The 22,626-nt window shown below is 43.6% G+C and overlaps 1 protein-coding gene across 4 annotated transcripts in view; it reads left to right on the top strand.

Moving 5' to 3' along the window:
• LOC144485644 (integrin alpha-M-like) overlaps positions 1-22,626 on the top strand; it is a 462,789-nt gene that overhangs the window by 351,200 nt on the left and 88,963 nt on the right. For all 4 annotated transcript variants that reach the window (XM_078203742.1, XM_078203744.1, XM_078203743.1 and 1 more), the window contains 2 exons: positions 15,704-15,777; positions 16,826-16,967. In XM_078203742.1, coding sequence (XP_078059868.1) covers positions 15,704-15,777; positions 16,826-16,967 — 216 coding nt within the window. The remainder of the gene's footprint in view (positions 1-15,703; positions 15,778-16,825; positions 16,968-22,626) is intronic.

The raw sequence follows: 22,626 nt of genomic DNA on the forward strand, positions 1-22,626 counted from the left end.
TGGATTAATATCAGAGATACAAGATACAGAGTAACTGGATTAATATCAGAGATACAAGATACATAATAACTGGATTAATATCAGAGATACAATGTACAGAATAACTGGATTAATATCAGAGATACAAGATACAGAATAACTGGATTAATATCAGAGATACAAGATACAGAGTAACTGGATTAATATCAGAGATACAAGATACATAATAACTGGATTAATATCAGAGATACAAGATACAGAATAACTGGATTAATATCAGAGATACAAGATACATAATAACTGGATTAATATCAGAGATACAAGATACATAATAACTGGATTAATATCAGAGATACAAGATACATAATAACTGGATTAATATCAGAGATACAAGATACAGAATAACTGGATTAATATGAGAGATACAAGATACATAATAACTGGATTAATATCAGAGATACAAGATACATAATAACTGGATTAATATCAGAGATACAAGATACAGACTAACTGGATTAATATCAGAGATACAAGATACATAATAACTGGATTAATATCAGAGATACAAGATACAGAATAACTGGATTAATATCAGAGATACAAGATACATAATAACTGGATTAATATCAGAGATACAAGATACAGAGTAACTGGATTAATATCAGAGATACAAGATACATAATAACTGGATTAATATCAGAGATACAAGATACATAATAACTGGATTAATATCAGAGATACAAGATACATAATAACTGGATTAATATCAGAAATACAAGATGCAGAATAACTGGATTAATATCAGAGATACAAGGTACAGAATAACTGGATTAATATCAGAGATACAAGATACAGAATAACTGGATTAATATCAGAAATACAAGATACAGAATAACTGGATTAATATCAGAGATACAAGGTACAGAATAACTGGATTAATATCAGAGATACAAGGTACAGAATAACTGGATTAATATCAGAGATACAAGATACAGAATAACTGGATTAATATCAGAGATACAAGATACAGAATAACGGGATTAACACCTGAGATACAAGGTACAGAATAACTGGATTAATATCAGAGATACAATGTACAGAATAACTGGATTAATATCAGAGATACAAGGTACAGAGTAACTGGATTAATATCAGAGATACAAGGTACAGAATAACTGGATTAATATCAGAGATACAAGGTACACAATAACTGGATTAATATCAGAGATACAAGGTACAGAATGACTGGATTAATATCAGAGATACAAGGCACAGAATAACGGGATTAATATCAGAGATACAAGGTACAGAATAACTGGATTAATATCAGAGATACAAGGTACACAATAACTGGATTAATATCAGAGATACAAGGTACAGAATGACTGGATTAATATCAGAGATACAAGGTACAGAATAACTGGATTAATATCAGAGATACAAGGTACAGAATAACTGGATTAATATCAGAGATACAAGGTACAGAGTAACTGGATTAATATCAGAGGTACAAGATACAGAATAACTGGATTAATATCAGAGGTACAAGGTACAGAATAACTGGATTAATATCAGAGATACAAGGTACAGAATTACTGGATTAATATCAGAGGTACAAGATACAGAATAACTGGATTAATATCGGAGATACAAGGTACAGAATAACTGGATTAATATCAGAGATACAAGGTAGAGAATAACTGGATTAATATCAGAGATACAAGGTACAGAATAACTGGATTAATATCAGAGATACAAGGTACAGAATAGCTGGATTAATATCAGAGATACAAGGTACAGAATAACTGGATTAACACCAGAGATACAAGGTACAGAATAACTGGATTAATATCAGAGATACAAGGTACAGAATAACTGGATTAATATCAGAGATACAATTTACAGAATAACTGGTTTAATATCAGAGGTACAAGGTACAGAATAACTGGATTAATATCAGAGGTACAAGGTACAGAATAACTGGATTAAAATCAGAGATACAAGGTACAGAATAACTGGATTAATGTCAGAGATACAAGGTACACAATAACAGGATTGATATCAGAGATACAAGGTACAGAATAACTGGATTAATATCAGAGATACAAGGTACAGAGTAACTGGATTAATATCAGAGATACAATGTACAGAATAACTGGATTAATATCAGAGATACAAGGTACAGAATAACTGGATTAATATCAGAGATACAAGGTACAGAATAACTGGATTAACACCAGAGATACAAGGTACAGAATAACTGGATTAATATCAGAGATACAAGGTAATGAATAACTGGATTAATATCAGAGATGCAAGGTACAGAATAGCCGGGTTAATATCAGAGATACAAGGTACAGAAAATCTGGATTAATATCAGAGATACAAGGTACAGAATAACTGGTTTAATATCAGAGGTACAAGGTACAGAATAACTGGATTAATATCAGAGGTACAAGGTACAGAATAACTGGATTAATATCAGAGATACAAGGTACAGAATAACTGGATTAATATCAGAGATACAAGATACAGAATAACTGGATTAATATCAGAGATACAAGATACATAATAACTGGATTAATATCAGAGATACAAGATACATAATAACTGGATTAATATCAGAGATACAAGATACATAATAACTGGATTAATATCAGAGATACAAGATACAGAATAACTGGATTAATATGAGAGATACAAGATACATAATAACTGGATTAATATCAGAGATACAAGATACATAATAACTGGATTAATATCAGAGATACAAGATACAGACTAACTGGATTAATATCAGAGATACAAGATACATAATAACTGGATTAATATCAGAGATACAAGATACAGAATAACTGGATTAATATCAGAGATACAAGATACATAATAACTGGATTAATATCAGAGATACAAGATACAGAGTAACTGGATTAATATCAGAGATACAAGATACATAATAACTGGATTAATATCAGAGATACAAGATACATAATAACTGGATTAATATCAGAGATACAAGATACATAATAACTGGATTAATATCAGAAATACAAGATGCAGAATAACTGGATTAATATCAGAGATACAAGGTACAGAATAACTGGATTAATATCAGAGATACAAGATACAGAATAACTGGATTAATATCAGAAATACAAGATACAGAATAACTGGATTAATATCAGAGATACAAGGTACAGAATAACTGGATTAATATCAGAGATACAAGGTACAGAATAACTGGATTAATATCAGAGATACAAGATACAGAATAACTGGATTAATATCAGAGATACAAGATACAGAATAACGGGATTAACACCTGAGATACAAGGTACAGAATAACTGGATTAATATCAGAGATACAATGTACAGAATAACTGGATTAATATCAGAGATACAAGGTACAGAGTAACTGGATTAATATCAGAGATACAAGGTACAGAATAACTGGATTAATATCAGAGATACAAGGTACACAATAACTGGATTAATATCAGAGATACAAGGTACAGAATGACTGGATTAATATCAGAGATACAAGGCACAGAATAACGGGATTAATATCAGAGATACAAGGTACAGAATAACTGGATTAATATCAGAGATACAAGGTACACAATAACTGGATTAATATCAGAGATACAAGGTACAGAATGACTGGATTAATATCAGAGATACAAGGTACAGAATAACTGGATTAATATCAGAGATACAAGGTACAGAATAACTGGATTAATATCAGAGATACAAGGTACAGAGTAACTGGATTAATATCAGAGGTACAAGATACAGAATAACTGGATTAATATCAGAGGTACAAGGTACAGAATAACTGGATTAATATCAGAGATACAAGGTACAGAATTACTGGATTAATATCAGAGGTACAAGATACAGAATAACTGGATTAATATCGGAGATACAAGGTACAGAATAACTGGATTAATATCAGAGATACAAGGTAGAGAATAACTGGATTAATATCAGAGATACAAGGTACAGAATAACTGGATTAATATCAGAGATACAAGGTACAGAATAGCTGGATTAATATCAGAGATACAAGGTACAGAATAACTGGATTAACACCAGAGATACAAGGTACAGAATAACTGGATTAATATCAGAGATACAAGGTACAGAATAACTGGATTAATATCAGAGATACAATTTACAGAATAACTGGTTTAATATCAGAGGTACAAGGTACAGAATAACTGGATTAATATCAGAGGTACAAGGTACAGAATAACTGGATTAAAATCAGAGATACAAGGTACAGAATAACTGGATTAATGTCAGAGATACAAGGTACACAATAACAGGATTGATATCAGAGATACAAGGTACAGAATAACTGGATTAATATCAGAGATACAAGGTACAGAGTAACTGGATTAATATCAGAGATACAATGTACAGAATAACTGGATTAATATCAGAGATACAAGGTACAGAATAACTGGATTAATATCAGAGATACAAGGTACAGAATAACTGGATTAACACCAGAGATACAAGGTACAGAATAACTGGATTAATATCAGAGATACAAGGTAATGAATAACTGGATTAATATCAGAGATGCAAGGTACAGAATAGCCGGGTTAATATCAGAGATACAAGGTACAGAAAATCTGGATTAATATCAGAGATACAAGGTACAGAATAACTGGTTTAATATCAGAGGTACAAGGTACAGAATAACTGGATTAATATCAGAGGTACAAGGTACAGAATAACTGGATTAATATCAGAGATACAAGGTACAGAATAACTGAATTAATATCGGAGATACAAGGTACAGAATAACTGGATTAATATCAGAGATACAAGGTCCAGAATAACTGGATTAATATCAGAGATACAAGGTACAGAATAACTGGATTAACACCAGAGATACAAGGTACAGAATAACTGGATTAATATCAGAGGTACAAGGTACAGAATAACTGGATTAATATCAGAGATACAAGGTACAGAATAACTGGATTAATATCAGAGATACAAGGTACACAATAGCTGGATTAATATCAGAGATACAAGGTACAGAATAACTGGATTAATATCAGAGATACAAGATACAGAATAACTGGATTAATATCAGAGGTACAAGGTACAGAATAACTGGATTAATATCAGAGATACAAGGTACAGAGTAACTGGATTAACATCAGAGATACAAGATACAGAATAACTGGATTATTATCAGAGATACAAGGTACAGCGTAACTGGATTAATGTCAGAGATACAAGATACCGAATAACTGGATTAATGTCAGAGATACAAGATACAGAAGAACTGGATTAATATCAGAGATACAAGGTACAGAATAACTGGATTAATATCAGAGATACAAGATACAGAATAACTGGATTAATATCAGAGATACAAATACAGAATAACTGGATTAATATCAGAGATACAAGGTACAGAATAACCGGATTAATATCAGAGATACAAGATACAGAATAACTGGATTAATATCAGAGATACAAGGTACAGAATAACTGGATTAATATCAGAGATACAAGGTACAGAATAACTGGATTAATATCAGAGATACAAGGTACAGAATAACTGGATTAATATCAGAGATACAAGGTACAGAATAACTGGATTAATATCAGAGATACAAGGTACAGAATAACTGGATTAACACCAGAGATACAAGGTACAGAATAACTGGATTAATATCAGAGATACAAGATACAGAATAACGGGATTAACACCAGAGATACAAGATACAGAATAACTGGATTAATATCAGAGATACAATGTACAGAGTAACTGGATTAATATCAGAGATACAAGGTACAGAGTAACTGGATTAATATCAGAGATACAAGATACAGAATAACGGGATTAACACCAGAGATACAAGGTACAGAATAACTGGATTAATATCAGTGATTCAATGTACAGAGTAACTGGATTAATATCAGAGATACAAGGTACAGAATAACTGGATTAACACCAGAGATACAAGGTACAGAATAACTGGATTAATATCAGAGATACAAGATACAGAATAACGGGATTAACACCAGAGATACAAGATACAGAATAACTGGATTAATATCAGAGATACAATGTACAGAGTAACTGGATTAATATCAGAGATACAAGGTACAGAGTAACTGGATTAATATCAGAGATACAAGATACAGAATAACGGGATTAACACCAGAGATACAAGGTACAGAATAACTGGATTAATATCAGTGATACAATGTACAGAGTAACTGGATTAATATCAGAGATACAAGGTACAGAGTAACTGGATTAATATCAGAGATACAAGATACAGAATAACGGGATTAACACCAGAGATACAAGGTACACAATAACTGGATTAATATCCGAGATACAAGGTACAGAATAACTGGATTAATATCAGAGATACAAGGTACAGAATAACGGGATTAACACCAGAGATACAAGGTACAGAATAACTGGATTAATATCAGAGATACAAGATACAGAATAACGGGATTAACACCAGAGATACAAGATACAGAATAACTGGATTAATATCAGAGATACAAGGTACAGAATAACGGGATTAACACCAGAGATACAAGGTACAGAATAACTGGATTAATATCAGAGATACAATGTACAGAGTAACTGGATTAATATCAGAGATACAAGGTACAGAATAACTGGATTAATATCAGAGAGATACAAGGTACAGAATAACGGGATTAACACCAGAGATACAAGGTACAGAATAACTGGATTAATATCAGAGAGATACAAGGTACAGAATAACGGGATTAACACCAGAGATACAAGGTACAGAATAACTGGATTAATATCAGAGACAGAAGATGCAAAAAAACCTGATTAATATCCGCAGAGATACAGTCAGTATCACAGGGTGCTGGAGGGAAAGAGATTACTGAGTGACAGTGTAAGGGAGCTGGATTAACATCAGTTGAGATACAGTCTGTGTCACAGGTGGTGAGGGAGAGAGGTTGCTGAGTGACAGTTTGACGGAGCTGATTTAACATCTGCAGAGTTATAGCCACTAACCCAGGGCTGGGGCCAAGTGGTTCATAAAAGACAGTGTGAAGGAGCTGGATTAACATCAGTCGTGATACAGTCAGTGACACAGGGTGTCGGGGGGAGAGGGGTTACTGAGTGACAGTGTGAGTGTGCTGGATTAACATCAGTACAGATACAGTCAGGAAGACAGGGTGCTGGGGGGAGAGGGATTACTCAGTCACAGTGAGAGGGATCTGGATTAACATCAGTACAGATACAGTCAGTAACACAGGGTGCTGGGGCGAGAGGGGTTACTGAGCGACAGTGTGAGGGAGCTGGATTAACATCAGCAGAGATACAGTCAGTAACACAGGGTGCTGGGGGGAGAGCACTACTATGTGACAGTGTGAGGGAGCTGGATTAACATCAGTACAGATACCGTCAGTAACAGGGCGCTGGGAGGGGATGGGTTACTGAGTGACAGTGTGAGGGAGCTGGATGTTAATCAGGAGAGCGACAGTATCACATTGCGCTGAAGGGAGAAGGGTTACTGAGTGACAGTGTGAGGGATCTGGATTAACATCAGTACAGATACAGTCAGTAACACAGGGTGCTGGGGGAGAGGGGTTACTGAGTGACAGTGTGAGGGATCTGGATTAACATCAGCAGAGATACAGTCAGTCACACAGGGTGCTGGGGGAGCGGGGTTACTGAGTGACAGTGTGAGGGAGCTGGATTAACATCAGTACAGATACAGTCAGTAACACAGGGTGCTGGGGGAGAGGGGTTACTGAGTGACAGTGTGAGGGATCTGGATTAACATCAGCAGAGATACAGTCAGTAACACAGGGTGCTGGGGGAGAGGGGTTACTGAGTGACAGTGTGAGGGATCTGGATTAACATCAGCAGCGATACAGTCAGTAACACAGGGTGCTGGGGGGAGAGGGGTTACAGAGTGACAGTGTGAGGGAGCTGGATTAACATCAGTACAGATACAGTCAGTAACACAGGGTGCTGGGGGAGAGGGGTTACTGAGTGACAGTGTGAGGGAGCTGGATTAACATCAGCAGAGATACAGTCAGTAACACAGGGTGCAGGGGGGAGAGGGGTTACTGAGTGACAGTGTGACGGAGCTGCATTAACATCAGCAGAGATACAGTCAGTAACACAGGGTGCAGGGGGGAGAGGGGTTACTGAGTGACAGTGTGAGGGAGCTGGATTAACATCAGCAGAGATACAGTCAGTAACACAGGGTGCTGGGGGAGAGGGGTTACTGAGTGACAGTGTGAGGGAGCTGGATTGACATCAGCAGAGATACAGTCAGTAACACAGGGTGCTGGGGGAGAGGGGTTACTGAGTGACAGTGTGAGGGAGCTGGATTAACATCAGCAGAGATACAGTCAGTAACACAGGGTGCAGGGGGGAGAGGGGTTACTGAGTGACAGTGTGATGGAGCTGGATTAACATCAGCAGAGATACAGTCAGTAACACAGGGTGCAGGGGGGAGAGGGGTTACTGAGTGACAGTGTGAGGGACCTGGATTAACATCAGCAGAGATACAGTCAGTAACACAGGGTGCAGGGGGGAGAGGGGTTACAGAGTGACAGTGTGATGGAGCTGGATTAACATCAGCAGAGATACAGTCAGTAACACAGGGTGCTGGGGGAGAGGTGTTACTGAGTGACAGTGTGAGGGAGCTGGATTAACATCAGTACAGATACAGTCAGTAACACAGTGTGCTGGGGGAGCGGGGTTACTGAGTGACAGTGTGAGGGAGCTGGATTAACATCAGTACAGATACAGTCAGTAACACAGGGTGCTGGGGGAGAGGGGTTACTGAGTGACTGTGTGAGGGAGCTGGATTAACATCAGCAGAGATACAGTCAGTAACACAGGGTGCTGGGGGAGAGGGGTTACTGAGTGACAGTGTGAGGGAGCTGGATTAACATCAGCAGAGATACAGTCAGTAACACAGAGTGCTGGGGGGAGAGGGGTTACTGAGTGACAGTGTGAGGGAGCTGGATTAACATCAGTACAGATACAGTCAGTAACACAGGGTGCTGGGGGAGAGGTGTTACTGAGTGACAGTGTGAGGGAGCTGGATTAACATCAGTACAGATACAGTCAGTAACACAGGGTGCTGGGGGAGCGGGGTTACTGAGTGACAGTGTGAGGGAGCTGGATTAACATCAGTACAGATACAGTCAGTAACACAGGGTGCTGGGGGAGAGGGGTTACTGAGTGACTGTGTGAGGGAGCTGGATTAACATCAGCAGAGATACAGTCAGTAACACAGGGTGCTGGGGGAGAGGGGTTACTGAGTGACAGTGTGAGGGAGCTGGATTAACATCAGCAGAGATACAGTCAGTAACACAGAGTGCTGGGGGGAGAGGGGTTACTGAGTGACAGTGTGAGGGAGCTGGATTAACATCAGTACAGATACAGTCAGTAACACAGGGTGCTGGGGGAGCGGGGTTACTGAGTGACAGTGTGAGGGAGCTGGATTAACATCAGTACAGATACAGTCAGTAACACAGGGTGCTGGGGGAGAGGGGTTACTGAGTGACTGTGTGAGGGAGCTGGATTAACATCAGCAGAGATACAGTCAGTAACACAGGGTGCTGGGGGAGAGGGGTTACTGAGTGACAGTGTGAGGGAGCTGGATTAACATCAGCAGAGATACAGTCAGTAACACAGAGTGCTGGGGGGAGAGGGGTTACTGAGTGACAGTGTGAGGGAGCTGGATTAACATCAGTAGAGATACAGTCAGTAACACAAGGTGCTGGGGGAGAGGGGTTACTGAGTGACAGTGTGAGGGAGCTGGATTAACATCAGCAGAGATACAGTCAGTAACACAGGGTGCTGGGGGAGAGGGGTTACTGAGTGACAGTGTGAGGGAGCTGGATTAACATCATTAGAGACACAGTCAGTAACACAGGGTGCTGGGGGAGAGGGGTTACTGAGTGACAGTGTGAGGGAGCTGGATTAACATCATTAGAGACACAGTCAGTAACACAGGGTGCTGGGGGGAGAGAGGTTACTGAGTGACAGTGTGAGGGAGCTGGATTAACATCAGTACAGATACAGTCAGTAACATAGTGTGCTGGGGGAGAGGGGTTACTGAGTGACAGTGTGAGGGAGCTGGATTAACATCAGCAGAGATACAGTCAGTAACACAGGGTGCTGGGGGGAGAGCGTTATGTGTGACACTGAGGGAGCTGGATTAACCTCAGTAGAGATACGGTCAGTATCACAGAGTGCTGGGGTACAGGGGTTACTGAGTGACAGTGTGAGGGAGCTGGTTTCACATCTGTAGAGATATAGCCAGTAACCCAGTGCTGGGGCAGAGGGGTTAATAAGTGTCAGTGTGAGGGGGCTGGATTAACATAAGTACAGATAGTCAGTAACACAGGACGTGGGGTAGAGAGGTGTTACCGAGTGACAGTGTGAGGGAGCCGGAATAATATCATTTGAGATACACTCAGTAACACAGGATGCTGGGGGAGGCGGGCTACTGAGTGATAGTGTGAGGGAGCTGGAATAACATCAGTGGACTTCCAGTAAATAACACAGGGTGTTGAGGCGAGAGGGGTTATTGAGTGACAGTGTGAGGGAGCTGGACTAACATTAAAGAACAAAGAACAAAGAAAATTACAGCACAAGAACAGGCCCTTTGCCCCTCCAAACCTGCACCGACCATGCTGCCCGACTGAACTAAAACCCCCTACCCTTAGACCATGAGACATAGGAGCAGAATTAGGCCACTCGGCGCATCGAGCCTGCTCCGCCATTCAACCATCGCTGATATTTTTCTCATCCCATTCTCCTGCCTTTTCTCCGTAACCCCTGATCCTCTTATTAATCAAGAACCTATCTATCTCTGTCTTAAAGACACTCAAATACCCGGCCTCCACAGCTACTGCAGCAAAGAGTTCCACAGATTCACCACTCTCTGGCTGAAGAAATTCCTCCTCATCTCTCTTTTAAAGGATCGTCCCTTTAGCCTGAGGTTGTGCCCTCTGGTTCTAGTTTTTCCTACTCGTGGAAACATCCTGTCCATGTCCACTCTATCCTGTCATTTCAATTAGATCCCCCCTCATCCTTCTAGACTCCAATGAGTACAGACCCGGATTCCTCAACCATTCCACATACGACAAGCTTTTTATTCCATGGATCATTCTTGTGAACCTCCTCTGGATCCTTTCCAAGGCCAAAACATCCTTCCTTAGATATGGGGCCCAAAACTGCTCACAATACTCCAAATGGGGTCTGACCAGAGCCTTATACAGCCTCAGAAGTACATCCCTGCTCTTGTATTCCAGCCCTCTCGACATGAATGCTAACATTGCATTTGCCTTCCTAACTGCTGACTGAACCTGCACGTTAACCTTAAGAGAATCTTGAACAATGACTCCCAAGTCCCCTTCCAGGGACCATATTGTAAAGGTCCTTTTACTCTCCACACAGACTGGTCTCAGATGCCACTGATAACTGTGGGTGTCTCTCTCCTGCCGGTGTTCAACTCACAACCCGTAAGTGTCACATTGGGACAGCTTCACAAGAGAGAGAGAGAGAGGGACCACTGTTTATTCCTGACCAGTGGACACCCTTGAGTGAGCGGTTTTTTGAAGTGCTCGGCCCCTTTACGGTTCTGTACCCCGGAATTATGTTCTGGCTTTTTAGTGACTCAACAAGATGGAGACAATGAGAGAGAGAGAGAGAGAGAGACTAGTCAAAGTTAATTTAAAAACAATTTATTCAAAAAGAACTCCAACCAAACTCAGTCAATAAAACACACACACTACAATACTATGCTATGGAAAGAAAACTCGAACGCAGTCGTTCCCAAACTTTTTTCCCTGGGCCGCACTTTCAGAATAAAAATTTGCTGGCGCCACACCGAATTTTCCATTGACAAATACATTCAAAAACAAAAAAAAACTCCGAGCAGTGCTTGATTCATAACATAGAACACAACTACTTTATAATATGATCATGGGACATCCAGAAAGTATAAAACAATGCTTGTTTAAACCATGTTTAAATGTTTCTTTGATTGTCCTTGAATCTTCCCGCCACACTTGCCATCCTCTCTCACCGCACCAGTGTGGCTCGCCGCACCCTTTGGGAACCACTGCTCTAACGGCACAACATACATTCTTAGCATTACACGATTTACACAAAAACAAGAAGAATCCTAGACCCCTCCTCAACCTTTACCTAATTGGGTGATTTCTGAAGGCTGAGAGAATATACCCACCACTCCTTGGATCATTTTAAAAACAAAAGGTCCTTGCTGCTGCTGAGAAAATAATTGCTGCTGGATCTTCCTTGTTCTTTTCTCTGCCACGAAGTAGTTGTCTGGCTGGACAACTGAATTCATTCCTTTCCGACTTCACAACTCTCCTGCTCCAAACTTCACAGAACTCCTTGCCAAGTTAACTGCTGAAAGGTCAACCACCTCTCTTCCTTGTGTGTGCCTTGGCCAGAGTTCGATGTTTTTTAAAAGGCAGTTTCCTTTATCAAATTGGTTGACTCCTCCCATCGGTCAGTTTCAAAACCGTGGGGTGCAAAGTGCTTACGGGATGAAACTGATTTGATCAGTTTCAGTGACAAAGAGCCCAAACTGTTTTAGGAAGTATCTGATGGGCTGCTAAGTGTCCCAAGGTAGTTTCCTGGAACTGTGAAATGTTTTTCCCATTAGTGGAGGCATTATTCTATACAGCTGGGGTAAAACTCGTTACCATTGCCATTGTCTCTCCTCTAGTTGGTCAGGGCTATCGACACCCCTCTGCATAATCTTGTCAGATAGTTTTGCCACGACTCATGGCCCCCTTTGTTCACTCCTTGGATGGTCTGATGGTGTTGTATATTCCGATGTCTGGTTTGCAGCCATTTTGCTTGAATGTAACCTTTTAAAATAATACTGTCTTTAAGATGTCTGTTGTTCCACTTGAAATTGGTCATGTTGTATCAGGTTTAATATAATGTCTGTGTATCCTATGGAGTTCATCCAAATGATGGATTTGCTGCATCTTACAGTACAGTCAGTAACACAGGGTGTTGAGGGGAGAGGGGTTACTCAGTGACAGTGTGAGGGAGCTGGATTAACATCAGTACAGATACAGTCAGTAACACAGGGTGTTGAGGGGAGAGGGGTTACTGAGTGACAGTGTGAGGGAGCTGGATTAACATCAGTACAGATACAGTCAGTAACACAGGGTGCTGGGGGAGAGGGGTTACTGAGTGACAGTGTGAGGGAGCTGGATTAACATCAGTACAGATACAGTCAGTAACACAGGGTGCTGGGGGAGAGGGGTTACTGAGTGACAGTGTGAGGGAGCTGGATTAACATCAGTACAGATACAGTCAGTAACACAGGGTGCTGGGGGAGAGGGGTTACTGAGTGACAGTGTGAGGGAGCTGGATTAACATCAGTAGAGATACAGTCAGGAACACAGGGGGCTGGGGGAGAGGGGTTACTCAGTGACAGTGTGAGGGAGCTGGATTAACATCAGTAGAGATACAGTCAGTAACACAGGGTGCTGGGGGAGAGGGGTTACTGAGTGACAGTGTGAGGGACCTGGATTAACATCAGTAGAGATACAGGCAGTATAACAGGGTGCTGCGGGAGAGGGGTTACTGAGAGACAGTGTGAGGGAGCTGGATTAACATCAGTACAGATACAGTCAGTAACACAGGGTGCTGGGGGGAGAGGGGTTACTGAGTGACAGTGTGAGGGAGCTGAATTAACATCAGTACAGATACAGTCAGTAACACAGGGTGCTGGGGGAGAGGGGTTACTGAGTGACAGTGTGAGGGACCTGGATTAACATCAGTACAGATACAGTCAGTAACACAGGGTGCTGGGGGAGAGGGGTTACTGAGTGACAGTGTGAGGGAGCTGGATTAACATCAGTAGAGATTCAGTAAATAACACATTGCGGGGGGAGAGGGGTTACTGAGTGACAGTGTGGTTTGATAAGGTTCACCATGGTAGGCTTCTGCAGATAATGCAGATGTATGGGATTGGGGGTGATCTAGGAAATTGGATCAGGAATTGGCTAGCGGATAGGAAACAGAGGGTGGTGGTTGATAGTAAATATTCATCATGGAGTGCGGTTACAAGTGGTGTACCTCAGGGATCTGTTTTGGGGCCACTGCTGTTTGTAATATTTATTAATGATCTGGATGAGGGTATAGTTGGGTGGATTAGCAAATTTGCTGATGACACCAAAGTCGGTGGTGTGGTAGACAGTGAGGAAGGGTGTCGTAGTTTGCAGGAAGACTTAGACAGGTTGCAAAGTTGGGCCGAGAGGTGGCGGATGGAGTTTAATGCGGAGAAGTGTGAGGTAATTCACTTTGGTAGGAATAACAGATGTGTTGAGTATAGGGCTAACGGGAGGACTTTGAATAGTGTGGAGGAGCAGAGGGATCTAGGTGTATGTGTGCATAGATCCCTGAAAGTTGGGAATCAAGTAGATAAGGTTGTTAAGAAGGCATATGGTGTCTTGGCGTTTATTGGTAGGGGGATTGAATTTAGGAGTCGTAGCGTTATGTTGCAACTGTACACAACTCTGGTGCGGCCGCACTTGGAGTACTGTGTGCAGTTCTGGTCCCCACATTACAGGAAGGATGTGGAGGCTTTGGAGAGGGTGCAGAGGAGGTTTACCAGGATGTTGCCTGGTATGGAGGGGAGATCCTATGAGGAGAGGCTGAGGGATTTGGGATTGTTTTCGCTGGAAAGGCGGCGGCTAAGAGGGGATCTTATTGAAACATATAAGATGATTAGAGGTTTAGATAGGGTGGATAGTGATAGCCTTTTTCCTCTGATGGAGAAATCCAGCACGAGGGGGCATGGCTTTAAATTGAGGGGGGGTAGTTATAGAACCGATGTCAGGGGTAGGTTCTTTACCCAGAGGGTGGTGAGGGATTGGAATGCCCTGCCAGCATCAGTAGTAAATGCGCCTAGTTTGGGGGCGTTTAAGAGATCCGTAGATAGGTTCATGGACGAAAAGAAATTGGTTTAGGTTGGAGGGTCACAGTTTTTTTTTTTTAACTGGTCGGTGCAACATCGTGGGCCGAAGGGCCTGTTCTGCGCTGTAATGTTCTATGTTCTATGTTCTATGTGTGAGGGACCTGGATTAACATCAGTAGAGATGCAGTAAATAACACAGGGCACTGGGGTGAAGGGTTACTGAGTGACAGTGTAAAGGAGCTGGCTTAATATCAGTAGAAATACAGTCAGTAACACAGGGTGCTGGCCATGAGGGGTTATTGGGTGACAGTGTGAGGGAGCTGGATGAACCTCAGTAGAGATACAATCAGTACCACAATGTTCTGGGGGCGGGGGGAGGAGGCGGAGAGGAGTTACTGAGTGACAGTGTGAATGAGCGAGATTAACATCAGTAAAAATAACAGGGTGCTGGGGGCAGAGGGGTTACCGAGTGACAGTGTGAGGGAGCTGGATTAATATCAGATAGAGATGCAGTCAGTAGAACAGGGTGCTGGGGGCAGAGGGGTTACCGAGCGTGAGGGAGCTGGATTAAGATCAGATAGAGAGATAGGGATACAGTTAGGTACACGGAGAGCCGAGTTACTGAGTGACAGCGTGGGAGAGTTGTTGAGTGACAGTATTTGTGACCAGATGTTGAGTGTACTGAGTCATTTCCCCGTGCTGCTGATGTGTAACTGGAGCAGACCCATTCAGCCCTTGTTTCACTCTTACAGCTGCCGTTTCAGAAGGACTGTGGATTGGACAGCGAGTGTGTCGACTATTTGAGGGTCGTCTTTAATTTCTCAGGGTAAGAGCTTGGCATTCATTCCCTCCCTCACTTATTCTAGGTATGAAATGTCATGGGTTAAGCAGAATTTCGCAGTAACTTCATTGCAGTGTGATGCGCAATTAATTCACTCGGGAGGCTGGATCGTACCCGGGAAATAAAGGCTTTTATTAGCAACAAGAATGGAGCATACTGCTAAACAATACAATCCCAGACTAAAGGGTCACCAGGCAGTGCAGTGACCTTTATACTCCTATAGGTAGGCGGAGCCAACCGGAGTGTACCACAGAACAATACCAACAGGTAGAACAGCCCAACCCTAACCCCAACAGTGACAACAGTAACATATGTACAAGTACCCATAGTGGTAACCATCTATGGTTCAGTACCCATAGTGGTAACCATCTATGGTTCAGTACCCATAGTGGTAACCATCTATGGTTCAGTACCCATAGTGCTAACCATCTATGGTTCAGTACCCATAGTGCTAACCATCTATGGTTCACCACTCAGTGTTAATGTAACTGTGACTAATAAATAAACTTTATTGAGATATGCAGCATGGAAACAGGCCGTTCGGCCCAACTCATCCATGCCAACCAGGTTTCCCAAACTCAAATAGTCCCATTTGTCTGCGATTGTCCCTTATCCATCGAAACCATTCCCATCCACGTATCTGTCCAAATGTCTTTTAAATGCTGTAATTGTAGCCACCCCTACCACCTCCTCTGGCAGCTCATTCCATAAACGCACCACCCTCCGTGTGAAGGTGTTGGCCCTCGGGTCCCTTTTAAATTTTCCCCTCTCACCTTACACCCATGCTGTCTAGTTTTGGACTCCCCTACCCTGGGGAAAATCCTTGTAAATATTCTTTGCCCACTTTTCAGTTTAGTAACGTCGTTCCTATAGGAGGGCGAGCAGAATTATACGTCATTTTAATGACCTGTTTATTGCGAAGATCATCTTAACCCACATCAGTTGAGTGAAACTAATTCCATTAGTGATCACATTGAGCTGGGAGGAGGGGTGCTTGGCCCAGCAGTTATCCTGGTGTTCGATGTCTTTGCAGAGGTGATCTGGCAGTGATTGGACGGGACACAGTGCTGATATTGACTGTGGTTCTGGAGAACGCACATGAGGATTCCTCCCACACACAACTCAACTTCCTCCATCCCAGCCAGCTCTCCTTCAAAAAGATCTCCAATGTGCAGGTAAGGTGAGCGGGCGGTATTTTCCAGTCACATTTGCCCCAATGCGGGAAAATCCCACCCGCGGCCAACAGAACTTTGCATTGTCCATGTCCCACCCGCTCCGATTCCCATCGGGGCAGGATGGGAGAGTTCTGCCCATCGCGTTTCAAAAACAGAGGGAGTTTAACTCTATAGCTAACCCCGTGCTGTAACTATCCTGGGAGTGTTTGATGGGGACAGTGTAGAGGGAGCTTTACTCAGTATCTAACCCCGTGCTGTAACTATCCTGGGAGTGTTTGATGGGGACAGTGTAGAGGGAGCTTTACTCTGTATCTAACCCCGTGCTGTACCTGTCCTGGGAGTATTTGATGGGGACAGTGTAGAGGGAGCTTTACTCTGTATCTAACCCTGAGCTGTACCTATCCTGGGAGTGTTTGATAGGGGACAGTGTAGAGGGAGCTTTACTCTGTATCTAACCCCATGCTGTACCTGTCCTGGGAGTGTTTGATAGGGGACAGTGTAGAGGGAGCTTTATTCTGTATCTATTCCTATGCTCTACCTGTCCTGGGAGTGTTTGATGGGGACAATGTAGAGGGAGCTTTACTCTGTATCTAAAACCATGCTGTAACTGTCCTGGGAGTGTTTGATGGGGACAGTGTAGAGGGAGCTTTACTCTGTATCTAACCATGTGCTGTATCTGTCCTGGGAGTGTTTGATGGGGACAGTGTAGAGGGAGCTTTACTCTGTATCTAACCCCGTGCTGTACCTGTGCTGGGAGTGTTTGATGGGGGACAGTGTAGAGGGAGCTTTACTCTGTATCTAACCCCGTGCTGTACCTGTCCTGTGAGTGTTTGATGGGGACAGTGTAGAGGGAGCTTTACTCAGTATCTAACCCCGTGCTGTAACTATCCTGGGAGTGTTTGATGGGGACAGTGTAGAGGGAGCTTTACTCTGTATCTAACCCCGTGCTGTACCTGTCCTGGGAGTATTTGATGGGGACAGTGTAGAGGGAGCTTTACTCTGTATCTAACCCCATGCTGTACCTGTCCTGGGAGTGTTTGATAGGGGACAGTGGAGAGGGAGCTTTATTCTGTATCTATTCCTATGCTCTACCTGTCCTGGGAGTGTTTGATGGGGACAATGTAGAGGGAGCTTTACTCTGTATCTAAAACCATGCTGTAACTGTCCTGGGAGTGTTTGATGGGGGACAGTGTAGAGGGAGCTTTATTCTGTATCTATTCCTATGCTCTACCTGTCCTGGGAGTGTTTGATGGGGACAATGTAGAGGGAGCTTTACTCTGTATCTCACCCTGTGCTGTACCTATCCTGGGAGTATTTGATGGGGACAGTGCAGCGGGAGCTTTACTCTGTATCTAACCCTGTGCTGTACCTGTCCTGGGAGTGTTTGATTGGGACAGTGTAGAGGGAGCTTTACTCTGTATTTAACCCCGTGCTGTACCTGTCCTGTGAGTGTTTGGTGGGGACAGTGTAGAGGGAGCTTTACTCTGTATCTAACCCTGAGCTGTACCTATCCTGGGAGTGTTTGATAGGGGACAGTGTAGAGGGAGCTTTACTCTGTATCTAACCCCGTGCTGTACCTGTCCTGGGAGTGTTTGATAGGGGACAGTGTAGAGGGAGCTTTACTCTGTATCTAACCCCGTGCTGTACCTGTGCTGGGAGTGTTTGATGGGGGACAGTGTAGAGGGAGCTTTACTCTGTATCTAACCCCGTGCTGTACCTGTCCTGTGAGTGTTTGATGGGGACAGTGTAGAGGGAGCTTTACTCAGTATCTAACCCCGTGCTGTAACTATCCTGGGAGTGTTTGATGGGGACAGTGTAGAGGGAGCTTTACTCTGTATCTAACCCCGTGCTGTACCTGTCCTGGGAGTATTTGATGGGGACAGTGTAGAGGGAGCTTTACTCTGTATCTAACCCTGAGCTGTACCTATCCTGGGAGTGTTTGATAGCGGACAGTGTAGAGGGAGCTTTACTCTGTATCTAACCCCATGCTGTACCTGTCCTGGGAGTGTTTGATGGGGGACAGTGTAGAGGGAGCTTTATTCTGTATCTATTCCTATGCTCTACCTGTCCTGGGAGTGTTTGATGGGGACAATGTAGAGGGAGCTTTACTCTGTCTCTCACCCTGTGCTGTACCTATCCTGGGAGTATTTGATGGGGACAGTGCAGCGGGAGCTTTACTCTGTATCTAACCCCGTGCTGTACCTGTCCTGGGAGTGTTTGATTGGGACAGTGTAGAGGGAGCTTTACTCTGTATCTAACCATGTGCTCTACCTGTCCTGGGAGTGTTTGATTGGGACAGTGTAGAGGTAGCTTTACTCTGTATTTAACCCCGTGCTGTACCTGTCCTGTGAGTGTTTGGTGGGGACAGTGTAGAGGGAGCTTTACTCTGTATCTCACCCTGTGCTGTACCTGTCCTGGGAGTGTTTGATGGGCACAGTGTAGAGGGAGCTTTACTCTGTATTTAACCCCGTGCTGTACCTGTCCTGTGAGTGTTTGATGGGGACAGTGTAGAGGGAGCTTTACTCTGTATCTAACCCCGTGCTGTACCTGTCCTGTGAGTGTTTGATGGGGACAGTGTAGAGGGAGCTTTACTCTGTATCTAACCCCGTGCTGTACCTGTCCGGGAGTGTTTGATGGGGACAGTGTAGAGGGAGCTTTACTCTGTATCTAACCCCGTGCTGTCCCTGTCCTGGGAGTGTTTGATGGGGACAACGTAGAGGGAGCTTTACTCTGTATCTAACCCCGTGCTGTCCCTGTCCTGGGAGTGTTTGATGGGGACAACGTAGAGGGAGCTTTACTCTGTATCTAACCCCGTGCTGTCCCTGTCCTGGGAGTGTTTGATGGGGACAACGTAGAGGGAGCTTTACTCTGTATCTAACCCCGTGCTGTCCCTGTCCTGGGAGTGTTTGATGGGGACAACGTAGAGGGAGCTTTACTCTGTATCTAACCCCGTGCTGTCCCTGTCCTGGGAGTGTTTGATGGGGACAACGTAGAGGGAGCTTTACTCTGTATCTAACCCCGTGCTGTCCCTGTCCTGGGAGTGTTTGATGGGGACAACGTAGAGGGAGCTTTACTCTGTATCTAACCCCGTGCTGTCCCTGTCCTGGGAGTGTTTGATGGGGACAACGTAGAGGGAGCTTTACTCTGTATCTAACCCCGTGCTGTCCCTGTCCTGGGAGTGTTTGATGGGGACAACGTAGAGGGAGCTTTACTCTGTATCTAACCCCGTGCTGTCCCTGTCCTGGGAGTGTTTGATGGGGACAGTGTAGAGGGAGCTTTACTCTGTATCTAACCCCGTGCTGTCCCTGTCCTGGGAGTGTTTGATGGGGACAACGTAGAGGGAGCTTTACTCTATCTTTGATTTGATTTGATTTATTATTGTCACATATATTAACATACAGTGAAAAGTACTCTTTCTTGCATGCTATGCAGACAAAACATACCATTCATAGAGAAGGAAACGAGAAAGTGCAGAATGTAGTGTTACAGTCATAGCTAGGGTGTAGAGAAAGATCAACTTAATGCAAGGTAAGTCCATTCAAAATGGGGCGGCACGGTAGCACAGTGGTTAGCACTGCTGCTTCACAGCTCCAGGGTCCTGGGTTCGATTCCCAGCTCGGGTCACTGTCTGTGTGGAGTTTGCACATTCTCCTCGTGTCTGCGTGGGTTTCCTCCGGGTGCTCCGGTTTCCTCCCACAGTCCAAAGATGTGCGGGTTAGGTTGATTGGCCAGGTTAAAAATTGCCCCTTAGAGTCCTGAGATGCGTAGGTTAGAGGGATTAGTGGGTAAATATGTGGGGTTGGGCCTGGGTGGGATTGTGGTCGGTGCAGACTCGATGGGCCGAATGGCCTCCTTCTGCACTGTAGGGTTTCTATGATTTCTATGATTTCTATGATTCAAAAGTCTCACAGCAGCAGGGAAGAAGCTGTTCTTGAGTTGGTTGGTACATGACCTCAGACTTTTGTATCTTTTTCCCGAAGGAAGAAGGTGGAAGAGAGAATGTCCGGGGTGCATGGGGTCCTTAATTATGCTGGCTGCTTTGCCGAGGCAGCGGGAAGTGTAGACAGAGTCAATGGATGGGAGGCTGGTTTGCGTGATGGATTGGGCTACATTCATGACCCTTTGTAGTTCCTTGCGGTCTTGGGCAGGGCAGGAGCCCCATACCAAGCTGTGATACAACCAGAAAGAATGCTTTCTATGGTGCATCTGCAAAAGTTGGTGAGAGTCGTAGCTGACATGCCAAATTTCCTTCGTCTTCTGAGAAAGTAGAGGTGTTGGTGGGCTTTCTTAACTATAGTGTCAGCATGGGGGGACCAGGACAGGTTATTGGTGATCTGGACACCTAAAAACCTGAAACTCTCGACCCTTTCTACTTTACGCTTCCTGAAGTCGATGACAATCTCCATCATTTTGTTGACATTGAGGGAGAGATTATTGTTGCCGCACCAGTTCACCAGATTCTCTATCTCATTCCTGTACTCTGTCTCATCATTGTTTGAGATCCGACCCACTACGGTGGTGTCGTCGGCAAACTTGAAAATCAAATTGGAGGGGAATTTGGCCGCACAGTCATAGAACAAAGAACAAAGAAAATTACAGCACAGGAACAGGCCCTTCGGCCCTCCAAGCCTGCACCGACCATGCTGCCCGACTGAACTAAAACCCCCTACCCTTCCGGGGACCAAATCCCTCTATTCCCATCTCATTCATGTACTTGTCAAGACGCCCCTTAAAAGTCACTACCGTATCCGCTTCCACTACCTCCCCCGGCAACGAGTTCCAGGCACCCACTACTCTCTGTAAAAGATCTGCCTCGTACATCTCCCTTAAACCTTGCACTTCGCACCTTAAACCTGTGCCCCAGAGTAATTGACTCTTCCACCCTGGGAAAAAGCTTCTGACTATACACTCTGTCCATGCCTCTCATAATCTTGTAGACTTCTATCAGGTCTCCCCTCAACCTCCGTCGCTCCAGTAAGAACAAACCAAGTTTCTCCAACCTCTCCTCATAGCTAATGCCCTCCATACCAGGCAACATCCTGGTAAATCTTTTCTGTACCCTCTCCAAAGCCTCCACATCCTTCTGGTAGTGTGGCGACCAGAATTGAACACTATATTCCAAGTGCGGCCGAACTAAGGTTCTATAAAGCTGCGACATGACTTGCCAATTTTTAAACTCAATGCCCCGGCCGATGAAGGCAAGCATGCCGTATGCCTTCTTGACTACCTTCTCCACCTGCATTGCCACTTTCAGTGACCTGTGTCCCTGTACACCCAGATTCCTTTGCCTATCAATACTCTGAAGGGTTCTGCCATTTACTGTATATTTCCTATCTGTATTAGACCTTCCAAAATGCATTACCTCACATTTGTCCGGATTAACCTCCATCTGCCATCTCTCCGCCCAAGTCTCCAACTGATCTATATCCTGCTGTATCCTCTGATGGGTGCTGTATCCTCTGTTCCTCCTTATTGGTGTATCAGGAGTATAGTAGGGGGCTGAGAACACAGCCTTGTGGGGCACCGGTGTTGAGGATGATCATGGAGGAGGTGTTGTTGCCTATCCTTACTGATTCTGGTCTGTGGGTTAGGAAGTTCAGGATCCAGTCGCAGAGGGAGGTGCCGAGGCCCAGGTCACGGAGTTTGGAGATGAGTTTCA

This window comes from Mustelus asterias, unplaced genomic scaffold, assembly GCF_964213995.1.
Source record: "Mustelus asterias unplaced genomic scaffold, sMusAst1.hap1.1 HAP1_SCAFFOLD_207, whole genome shotgun sequence".
Taxonomy (NCBI): domain Eukaryota; kingdom Metazoa; phylum Chordata; class Chondrichthyes; order Carcharhiniformes; family Triakidae; genus Mustelus; species Mustelus asterias.